This window comes from Gouania willdenowi, chromosome 16 (assembly GCF_900634775.1).
Source record: "Gouania willdenowi chromosome 16, fGouWil2.1, whole genome shotgun sequence".
NCBI classification, from domain to species: domain Eukaryota; kingdom Metazoa; phylum Chordata; class Actinopteri; order Blenniiformes; family Gobiesocidae; genus Gouania; species Gouania willdenowi.
The window spans coordinates 22966857-22979322 of record NC_041059.1 but is presented as its reverse complement, the minus strand read 5'-3'; the positions used below and the strand labels follow the sequence as shown (position 1 = coordinate 22979322).

General features: G+C 36.1%; 1 protein-coding gene across 3 annotated transcripts in view; it reads right to left on the bottom strand.

The window, feature by feature from the left end:
• LOC114477722 (F-actin-uncapping protein LRRC16A-like) overlaps positions 1 to 12466 on the bottom strand; it is a 64019-nt gene that overhangs the window by 51028 nt on the left and 525 nt on the right. For all 3 annotated transcript variants that reach the window (XM_028470226.1, XM_028470227.1, XM_028470228.1), the window contains exon 2: positions 5999 to 6096. In XM_028470226.1, coding sequence (XP_028326027.1) covers positions 5999 to 6096 — 98 coding nt within the window. The remainder of the gene's footprint in view (positions 1 to 5998; positions 6097 to 12466) is intronic.

Genomic DNA, 12466 nt, shown 5'->3' with positions numbered 1-12466 from the left:
TTTCTAAACAGATACATGCTAACAACTAAAAAACAGCAAATTAGTTGGATCATGTGTGTCCATTGCTTTCACAAAAATCATATAAATCAGGGCTGTCTTTTATGGCTCACTGACCATGCACAAATTTGTTTATTTAAAAAACTATATTAATAATAATAATAATAATAATAATAATAATAATAATAATAATTCTAACCCTCTGCCAGCAGTCTGGATGTATTGTTGTTGTACTGCCTCCCCTGACCACAAATTAACTGAGATTTACATTGAGTGAGCGCTGCTGAGCTCCCGTCAGCTCAGATCTGGAAGTATCTGACCAGAGAGTGTGAGGATGTTGGGGTCAGAGATAGTCATAAATAAAGTGTGAGAGGCAGTGGCACACTGATAAGAGAAAGTTTAAAAATAGTTGGGAACATGAGTACCGTACTTCTTTAATGAAAGTGATTTAATGGAAGTGTGCCTAATATGTAAGCACAGAATCTTGTTTTAAAAGATGTGTTGTCTTTGTCACCACTACCAAACGTGACATTCCCCTTAGTTCTCAAAATACACTAGAGATGATGGAAAGGTGAAGGCTGCAGACTTGCTATCAAAATTGACCACCCAACATTGTACAAGCAAATACCACTCGGCCTCAATAACATTCGCTCTCACATCATCAGTTCCAAGCTCTTCTGGATGAGATTAATGCACAGTGCAGAGACGTGCTGTACCACCAGGAGGACTGGTGGCTCAGCAGGGAGATGTTTCACAGTGTTTCATTGAACTAAGCGAGGAGATGAGAGCATTTAAAGCCACAAAGAAAAAAAAACACTCAAGTGCCTTGGGACAAACCCTGGATTTCTGACCTGGATTTTCTCATGAACATTAAAGAGCTGCTGAATATCATGAATCTGCAGCTTCAAGGAAGGACCAGATCATCAGTCAGCTGTATTAGTCACATTAGAGCCTTCAAACAAAAACTTCTTTCTCAACAGTTGAGGTCTGTTTTCAATATTGTAATAATCACAAAACCATTAATTAGGCTTTGTCAGAGGAAAAAAAGGCTGCTATATTGAATGGAGCATCACAAATGTCTTCATCTGAATTTGTTCTTTTTGTTTATGTGCATTTAAATTTGGGAAATTTGGCACATTCTCCGGGCCTCAAAGCAGTTGGTTTGAAGCAGGAAAACACACCAAAATACATGGAAATTCTTAGCAATCTTGTGGTGGAGTTTGATCATCACTTCCAAGATTTTCAAGAAAATGAAACAGCATTTAAGTTGTTTGTGCAGCCCTTTTTCTATACATGTAAATTAAGTCAGTGAGGGGCTTCAAATGGAACTGATGGGACTTCAGTGTGATTCAGACCTCTTACTGCACTTGTACAGATGTGTTCCTGCACACAGGTATTGCAAGATCCGCAAACATGCACAGGTGATGCTGTCCCTCTTTGGAAGTACATGCATCTGTGAGCAGATGTGAAAACTGAGAAATTCACTGTCTGTATCTCACCAGCACAACATTCTCACTTTGTCAATAGGTCAGTTGGAGACTTATACAAACCAAGAACAGACTCCATGACCATGTCTGCTACTAACAGGCCTTCTGCATGTAATATGCAATTAAGCCAAGTATTTTTTTAATGCTAATGTGTGATGAAGAACTCACAACCAAAGAGAATGAGCCCACACACATTTCTACCTATTGCCTTGAAAAGATTGTGTGGTACATTTTGAATTTCTGTTCACAGTATGAAGAGCAATACAGTTACTCTGATGGTGATGTCAAATCCGAGCCCAACCAGTCAGTGAAAACCTCATTTTTTTCTTAAAGAAATGACATATGTACGTCTGTTTTAGTGGCGAAGACCAATTTTATTAACAAACAACTGTAAATGTCAACATCAGATCAGCGCACTGGTAACAAGCGAACGTCAAACACAAACAGGGGAGCAGTGCTCACAAGAGACCCATCGGATCTATTTACATAATCCATATATTAAATATAAAGATAATCCATGTTATTGTGCAGTAAAATGAATGTTTAATGGTGCATTGTCCTCTGCTCCATTCTCCTTACCCCGCAAATCACAACTCTCCCTGTGCATTCTTCAGGGCTACAGCAGCTGTGGCTGTTACTGCACTCATTTCAGACTGCGCGCAAACAACACTATGTGACCAAACCACCAGTTCTAAATATCTGTCCGAACCCGACCCGTCCAGTGCCGTCGGGTCCAGTCAGGGTTCGGTGGGGTTCCCATCCTCTAGTATCAGCTGTGCTCCGGTGATCAACAAACATTAGATGCGCGTTCCCGCGGTGGCTTGACTGATGGCTGCAGTTACACTAACCAACGTCTGATTTCTAAAACCTGCCCCTTTAAGTTTTAACTGAAATTAATGTAATACAGATTTTTTTTTTTCATTTTAAATAATTATGAAGCTGGTGTCAAATGTTATTACTATTCTTGATTTTAAGAAGATTGTTCAAGGTAGTGGAAAATGTAGTAATTTAGTCTCATGGGCATGCTGTGTTCCATTTTGTTAAATTTTTATGGCACCAAATGTCTTTGAAGACAAAAGATAGTATTTTTGCCTTATGGGTGTTCAGTAATTTCATGCTGTGAAACAAAACAAAGAATAGTGTTGTTTGTTTTAAAAAAAAAATACTTTGTACAGGTGTTTATTTTGCACAGTTATGCTATAGGCATATTTAATATAGAATTTGGGCCCTCCTGGCCCTGATATAAATGGTCTGTGGCTTACGGCCTCATTAAACAGCCAGCTAAATTAAAATAAATAGTCAATAAATCACCTTTAAGTAGCGTACTTCACTTAAACCTTCTAGTCAATCCACTGCTGTTAAGGGGAAAAAAAAGTAAGGTCAAAAGGTTGAACCTAAAGCTCAGCCGACATGTTAAATCTGTGTACAACACACACAAAAAAGTCACAATTTCAATAATAAATCTGGATGAATTAACAAGATCGTTTTGGTTTTTTCCACTTTCCTAATTTCTAACTTTCTCACATCTAATCTCCAAACATGTCATTGTAGATACAACTACACTGACATGTTAACTTTCTGAAACACTTCCTCCTTAATCTCTCTCTCCATCCAACCCTCCTTTTCTACAGCAAAACAAACACTGGTTTATTTGTTCAGTCCAGTCGAGCGTAGCACTGACACAAACCCAAGCTTCACGTCTGGAAGAAATTCCAGAGCCATTCCACTGGAATTCCTCACTTCCCAGCACTGACTCCCACTGCTTTGCATTGTTTTCTGTGCAAGCGCGAGTTCACTATACTAGAGCGTCTATGTCCAACTCCTACATGGTGACGTTGTTGTAAAAGTCTTATCAAGATGGCCTCAAACTGAAGTGTAGAATAGGCTTTAATTCATGATAGCAATGAAATGCATTTATCAGATGTTCTGCTTTTTCGACTAATTATCCAAGTTACCTCGCAGCATCAGCACTTCAGCAAACAAACCAAAAAATGTTGTCAAAATTATTTTAACCTGCTTGTATTTTATCTGTTTTTATCTTGTTCTGTACAGTGTCCTTGGGTGACCTGAAAGGTGCTTTTAAATTGAATGTATTATTATGCATTTATTTTATTTCTTTAGACCTCTGAGTCATTTTTTCTATTTAGTGTGCAAAGGAAAAATTCTTTATTAAGAACATATTAAAACATATTTGGGGAAATAACTTCTAAAATATTATAATATAGTATAATACATTAGTTCACCCCTACAGTTCTGTTAGATCCTCAAAACCAGCAGTGAGGATGTCTCTCGTGTCTACAGTTTATTTTATATAATCCAACACAGCATGGTGCGCTCTCTCCAGCTGCTTCCCGCGTGGGAGCCGCCGCCTCATTCATTACGTACAAAAGTCAAACACTTTGTCTCACACTCTTCTCTCACAGCTGGTGTCTCACATGACTTGTGTAGCATCTAAGGGTCTGACACCTCCATTATAATTGTGTATGTTTCTTATTGCCTTCTCAAAATTCACACAGAGTTCTCACAAAAATAAATGATGACAGTTTCTAAAGCTTTCAACCATCACACTTTATGGATTCACCCGAGGCCAAATTTTGCACAGGGAACTTTTCTATTTTAACTACCATCAGCCTCTCATCTTTATCCATCCCCTAAAGAGTAACCATGCATTTTTAATCATCTACAAGATATTAATTATTAAGTAGTCGGATAATTTGCTGCTCTTTGCTCCAGAGATTATGGTCTGAACTGCTCCCTCCTGTTCACTGGAACACACACCACGGCCACGTACATGTGTCAACAGCAGGAGCTGCGGCTCATTGGGTGGTCAATTTTTTTTTTTTTGGGTGGTCAATTTTTAACCAAAGTTTCCAGTTTGAGGTGGTAATTACATTTACAATAAATATTGTCATTCAGCTTGATGATCAACAACCCAGGATTAATTGTTAATAGACATCATGAATTTGAAGCCCAAAAGTAAGTAACTGCAGTCAAAGCACAGTTATTCCTTTAATATATTTATCTATTATATTTATTTAAATAATCTTAAAATATCTTACAGCTGGATTGGAAACATTCTCTGTGGTTTGGAGTAGGGGTGGGAACCTCTGGGTACCTCACGATACGATACAAAGCTCACGATATGACGATACTGCGATTATCGATATATTAGTCAGAAATCAATCTACAATAATCTATGATATGACAAGAAACAAAAAAGATCCAGGGAAAAAATAGAATTTTTATTTTATATCGCTGAAAGACAATAAATTAAAAAAGTGTCCTATGAACAGTGACACTATTTTAGTGCAACATTTCTGTAAATAAGTGTCAACATACCAATGTAAACCAATAAGTATCTCCAATAGTGCTTTATGTAAACAAAAAATTGGGTCTTTCTTACCAGTGACACCATTATAGTGCAATATTCCAGTAAACAATATCTTGGTTCCTTCAACAAACAGTGATAATATTTCTGTGAAGATTTACCTGCACATTTTAGTGAAAAAGCAGAAAAGGTTTTGAATGAAATAAATCTTAAATCATAAATTTTTTTTTTAAAAAAAACAACTTTTTAAAAAAAAAAATCTATACTTAGCGCGAGCTATCTATATATCAAGATATTGTCACACTCCTAGTTTGGAGGATGACAACGCTGCCTCAAATCTAATATTAGATTTCTAGTTTTTCATGAAATGTTAATCATCAAAACAATGCATCATTAGGGCCTCACATACATGTCTTGGGACATTGTCACGCATTTACACTATTTTTCACCAGAAACAGGTGACTGAATGTCTAGAAAGTGTGAGAAATGGACAAATATATCTAATTCTGTCCATAATCCCATTTAAAATCTTGTTACGGTTCGACTAGTGATCATGTTATCCTGTGACTGAAAATATAAGCAGAGATTCATCTGAAGTGTGTTTTTAATTGTGTTGTAATGAATAAGCGGTTCAGATTATTATGTCTGCATATACTGTAAATCTGAAAAGACACTGGTGCAAAGCCGCTGGTGTATTAGTACAACTGGTGATGAGTTTACCTGGTGATACGTTGCGGTAGAAGCAACTGTACTGTAAACATTCATTTTGGTTAAAAAAATAAAAATAAAAAGCCTGGAATAGGGTACCACGATCCTAATAAATTCCATTATCCATTATCCATGGATAATGGATGACTTTTGACTTAAACCAGCTGGACAGAAAGCTATCAGGCTTTTTATAAATGTCGATATTATGATTGCACACAGCCAACAACACTAAACAGACAGGAAACAGATGTGACTAATATTCATAATATCTGCAACTTTACCTCAATGGGACAAGGTTAATTTTCAAATTGTTTTCTTAAGTTTCAGAGGTAACATTGATACAGGAGTGTGAAGGCTCTCATGAGTAAAAGTGAGGATCAAAGCTATGCCTTCAGAAGAGGTAGAAAATGGGACAAACCAATGTGTAAAGCAGGCTTAAATTAATGAAGAGGGTGATTAATAAAGGCAGTTAACTCACCAACACTCTGTTCTCCGTCTTGTCTCCTTTGATCTCCAGTTTCACTCTTTTCCTCAGTGACAACTTCACCTTCCTTCCCACCGCATCCCTTACACTCTCTACACAAAGAGAGGAGGAAAATGTAAGGAGCTATTCAGAGACTCACGTTGAAAACCCAACCCAAGAAGACGTGTTTCTCATTATGAGCTCTATGCCGCAATTTATACCCTCAAAAACTCTTTGGTAGAAGCTAAATTGTTGCTTTTTACATTTCAAATCTGAAGGAAAACATCTTGAATATTTGTTTTTCTCTAGCTGTCTCATTCCCTCAACCACCCTCTCCAAAAACACAGCATATCCGACCTCATTCAAAACATCATCACTGTTTAGATTTATTTAAAACTGAGACTTCATAGAATTTAACTGAAGACATTGTTACCTAAATATGAAATTCATTTTCACGTACTGCTTTTTGCTGTTTTGCAGTTTTTTTTGCAGTTTTGTTTTTACTAAAAACTGTTAACATTTCTCTCTTAGGTAAAAAAAAAAAAAGAAAAGAAAAAAGAATCTAGTTTTTGGACTTATATACTTTTGAGTTCAGGTTCACAAGTTTACTCCCATCACAATCATTTCTAATGTGCAATACGGATAAAGTTTCAATACATACATTTAGATTTTTCTCTGACATTCATTCATTGATTCATCTTCCAACCTGCTTGTTCCTGAACACCCTGGATAGGATACCAGTTCATTGGAGAGCAAACAAACAGACGGACAACCACTCACACTCCCATTCACTAATACGGTCAATCTAAAGACTTCTATTAACCAAATGTTGGATGACGGGTAGAAACTGGAGCATCAGGAGGAAACCCATGCAAGCGTGAGGAGAACATGCAAACTCCAACTCCACACAGAATGGGTTGAACCCACAATTTTTATTGCTCAACCAAAGAATGCATAACTTTTACAGATAGGGATGTAACGATTCACTCAACTCCCGATACGATTCGATTCACGATATTGGGTTCACGATACGATTCTCTCATGATTTATTTTACAAAATGAGACTGTAGACAAATGATGATTGAAAAATATTCCTTCATTTTTTTGGGGGGAAAAAATACTGTACTATTTTCCTTTTATTTTTCATTGTCAAAAGAATACCTTGCTAAACTGTTCAAAATAATGCAATTTAACTAAAAATATATCTTGAATTAAATAAATAAAGGAATAATACAAATGAAGAAGAAGCTTATTAATTTAAATTCTGGTTCTATAATAAACAATGTAAAACTGCATAATAGTTATTTTTCTTTTTAAAAGTGCAACTGAAAATGTATTTTGTGCCTTAACAACTGGACTTAAAAAAAAAAAAAAAAAAAAATGTCATTGCCCCGTATTTATGTCAGATATTTGTTTGGACCAGCAGAGGGCGCTGGTAACCCCGTGGTCGGTTGGCATGCAGCTAATCTAGCAGTGAAGAAGAGATGCTATGCTAGCAGACAGAGCTAATAGAATAGCATGACTTTTACAGATATTCATGTAATATTACAGATATTCTTTCGGTGCTAAAGGGGTAATGAATCATTTATTAACATATTTAAGAGTAGAAGGCGGCCAGAAATAAAGTATTAGCAGACTCCGCCCGCCGCCTACACTTCTGGTTAAAAAAAGTACTGCGATTCAATTTTCAGAAGATCGATATCAATCGTGATACCTATGAATCGATTTTTAACTGCCTTACGATTAATCGTTACATCCCTATTTACAGATATCACAAACTTTAATGATATAAAGGTATGGTCATCATTTCTACATGCAAAAAAAGCGATCTGGTAGGTCACTTCAAAGCACAAGTTAAACTCAATTGTTTCTACAACTGAAACACATCTGGATTTTGGGATGCAGAAGTTTAATGGTATTCTATACAATATAAATCAAACTGGGGACATGTAAGGAGTTGTAATGATGGCAAGAAAGACTTTTTGAAGTCATTTTCTAGGGATGTAACGATTAATCGTAAGGCAGTTAAAAATCGATTCATAGGTATCACGTTCGATATCGATTTTCTGAAAATTGAATCGCAGTACTTTTTTTAAACTTTTTTTTCACCAGCAGAGGGCGCTATCCACAAGTGTAGGCGGCGGGCGGAGTCTGCTAATAGATTCTTTCTGGCCGCCTTCTACTCTTAAATATGTTAGTAAATGATTCATTACCCCTTAAGCACCGAAAGAATCTCTGTAATATTACTTGAATATCTGTAAAAGTCACGTTTTTCTATTAGCTCTGTCTGCTAGCATAGCTTCTCTTCTTCACTGCAAGATATCTGCATGCCAACCGACCACTGGGTTACCAGCGCCCTCTGCTGGTCCAAACAAATATGACATAAATCAGTGCAATGACGGTTTTTGTGTTTTTTAAACAAAAATTACATTTTCAGTTGCACTTTTAAAAGAAAAAGAACTATTATGCAGTTTTGCATTGTTTATTATAGAACCAGAATTTAAATTAATAGGCTTCATTTTCATTTGTATTATTCCTTTATTTATTTCATTCAAGATTTATTTTTAGTTAAATTGCATTGTTTTGAATTGTTTATCAAGGAATTCTTTTGACAATGAAAAATAAAAGAAAAATAGTACAGTATATTCTAGTTTTTTTCCCAAAAAAACTACAGTCCCATTTTGTAAAATAAATCGAGAGAGAATCGTATCGTGAACCCAGTATCGTGAATCGAATCGTATTGGGAGTTGAGTGAATCGTTACATCCCTATCATTTTCACATCATAGTGGAACTAATAGCTGTAGTGTTTGAAACGATGCATCTGCCAGCTATGAAATAAATATTAAATATAGTTTGTTCATTATTTCTGCTATACAACAGCAGTACAGAGACCTAGGACTCCCTGGAGTATCTCATGTGGGTTTCTGCATCAAAATTAACCCTCGTAGGTTTTAATGAGTCTAGGCAGACGCAGGGCCTTATGGAACAAACCTCCTGACAGCCTTGCATGTGATTCTTCGGCTAATTTGTTTTAACCTTGTGCAAAAGGATCGCATTATAGCCTGAGCAGCAGGCTTTGCAATGCTTTTAGCAGTTTTCTTCATTTGGTTAGGCAGCAGCTTTAATTTCAGTGGGGACTTCTGGAAAGTGCAGGGAGATAGAGGACCTGTGGTGTTGTAAAAAAAAACCATGAACAAACAGTTCACCACCTCATTAAGGTCTATCTAGGATTTAGTGACCCATCACACACACAGACTTATCTTTCTGCTCCAGTGATGTTAGCTTTTTGCTAATGTTCAACTCGTTATAAATACAGATGGAAAGAAAGCTCCGCTATACGACCAGAAGATGCATCTGTTTCATTTTTTTGACATAAAATATGTATGATGAGTGCCTTTAAAGTTATCTGTGATCAACGACAGGCAAACAATCAGTTTAAGTTCTGCTTGTTATGTTGCGTTAGCAAAAGAAATCCATTCACCCATTACTATCCTAGAACAGCTAAAGTACAGTAGGTAAAGCAGGTAGATAGATAAGATAGATAGATAACTAAAGCTGTTGAGTCTCGAAACTTACTATTTTGCCTGAAAACAATCTAGTCAAGATCTAGACATTAGAAATACAATCATATATAATGTTTATGCTTTTTAAAACTGTTTTGAATGCATCTACTACATGAAGGCTCTAGAGTTACACAAAGTTTATAACTTTTATTTGTGAATCCTAGATTAATGGAAGGAGCCGATAGTACCATAAATGTCAGTCGTCCTGGTTTGCTAATTTCTTATACATCCACACAGGAAAAAAACAAGGTCAAGGTTTGTATAACTGAGCACAAATAAGGAAAGATCTGTCTTCAACTAATTACTTTGCAAGAACAGATGAACTAAAGGTCAAGACTCACACTCCATATGGCTGATTCACAGGCAACTGCCAATGTTTGAAACAATGACTGGCTTTTATTCTTAACCTAGAAACTCGTGGCCAGAATGTGTACTTGGGAAAAAAAATCAAACAAAAGAGGAAAATAAGACAGAAAAAACTGGTTGAGGAAGATGGATAGGACATAAGACAAAAATCTACTTGATCTAGATCTAGGTGACAGTCAGAAAGTCACTGAAAACAGACTAATTGTCTTTTAAATGATGTATATAAAATTGTCATGTCCTGCTTTTCAGAAAACAATTAACTGCACACTTTTCAAAGTTACACCAATATATTGTTCTTAACTAGTAAACCAGCTAGCATATTCCCATTACTGAAGAGTTGAAATTTGCACGCGATTACCTTTATTTTCTGCAGTGCTTTATGTATTTAGCAATGCTTGCATACAATTTTCAAATGCAGTCCCAAAAGTCATCCTATGTGAATATTTAAGGAAAACTTGACTTAACATCTGTTGTTCAGCAATTGTATGAAAGCAGTCAGCATTTTTTGAAAAGTAAAAAAAAATAAAATAAATTAAATAATTAAAATAAATTAAATAAATTAAATAAATTAAATAAATTAAATTTAAAAAAAAAACATTGTTGTGACAGTTCTCACAAACATATATCTATGGGAGTGGTTCAATGTTTCAGCCTTTCTTAGTTTGCAGATGTCAGGGTGGGGCAGGCATGCAGTTTCAATGACCAAAGAGCATTACAGAGAAAAAGCATTACTATTGACTCCTTTACTTGACACTAAGGCCCCATTCACACAGAGACAAAATTAAAAAGTTTTCCCCTAAAGCAGGTAATTGTGTGTGCGTCCACACGAAAAGGCTGTAGTAAACATTAGGGGCCTCTATGCGGCACTGTAACGCTGCCACAGAAATACACCGAAACAGGGAAGCAGTTCCTACATGACACTGGAACGTACGGGAGGATTTAGTGTCATTCTTAGACTTTCTCACTCTGGCACCCGTTTTCAGAAGTTATCGTATTCAGCTTCCAAATCCTCGTTGCCGTGTGGACACAAGACGTAAACGATAAAAAACTTAATCGTTTACACTACAACCCGTCTCAGTGTGGATGGGGTCCAAAGCAGGGCAGTTATCTTTTTCTCAAATTACAAAAATCTGTAATTCTGATCATCCAAATCTTCAGACAAAGTATGTTAAAGAATGTACTGAAAATCTTAGCTTGGATTTGAAGGTAATTGATCCTTCAGCATTTTTTTTTTTTATAAATTAAACACTATATTTAAAAAAAAAAAAGCCTTCTGAGATGAAGTCTGTTGCTAAGATCTAATGTAAGTATCAAAGAAAATTAAATAAGTGTTGATTCCAATGCATGGAACACTCTTTAACTCTCATCTCACCTGGCTAATGATTAAACAACTTATATTGCTGTGCAAAAAGGGATCTGAAAGGAACCAGACTTAAATAGAAGTGGCTGCCTGGGTAGACTGACTCAGTCAATAATGCATGCCAAGTGACATGACCTCACAATATTTTCCTACAATCCGCACGCACTTCCACATTTTGTGCGTTTTGGTTTGAAAGAAGGTTAAAAAAAAAAAAAAAAGGACAGTGCTTCTCTAACATTGCAATAGGGCACTAAAAAGAACTAAGCTTCTTTCCCGCAAACAAAGAGATCTGTAAACTCTGTACACAAGCTTTAGAAATAGTGCACAGAGAGCCCTTTAGAAGTGTTCCAGCTCGTAAGTAGAAATGTTAGGACTGGATCATGATGACTGGGTGGAAAATACCTCCGCAGAGAGCAGACAGAGTGACCACTTACATCCAAACTATGAGGCTTTTCTTCCTAATATAGGCTGGAGTCCTTGTGGCAGATTCCTGTGTAACAGCTTCAGAAAAGATTAAAGCCACATACTCCTCAAATGAGTTCAGATAATAAATTATTTTATGATTTCTGTCTCACTCTCTCTAATATGTAATCTTAGCAGGAAACTACTTGATATAGGCCTCAGTCTTCATTATAAATGGTGTTGCGTTGTTTTAGGACAATGTTTTGGTTTGGGGTTTTTTAACCTATTGGGCTTTAGGGCCAAGCTGTGAGTTTAGTTTAAGTTAAGGGAAACTTGTTTCGACTCTTGTAATTGGTTTAATTAAAACTATTGGGGCATTATGCATTAAAACTATACATTTCATCACTGAAGTAGCCTAGTTAAGTTACACTGACAAAAATAATAAAAATAAAAATATTTAATCTTTAAATTCTTGACATCTAGAGGTGCACAAGAAAAAAAAAAAATTCTGTGTAAAAATTCTGTACAAAATCTCAAACTGAAAAGTACCAAACTAATGTCACATAATGATATAATATAAGGAAGAATGAAAAGCACTGGATAACTAAACAGAAACATAGACAATTGTTATTTTCTGTAACAATTTTGTGACGCAGATGGCAAGGGCCCTCATATCAGGTTCCCGACCCACTGAGGGCCCCATCCCACTAGTTCAGAACCACTGCCCTTTAAGACAATAACGCGTCTGTTGTGCACTCATTCAATAAGTTTTGCTGCATTGTAAATGAATG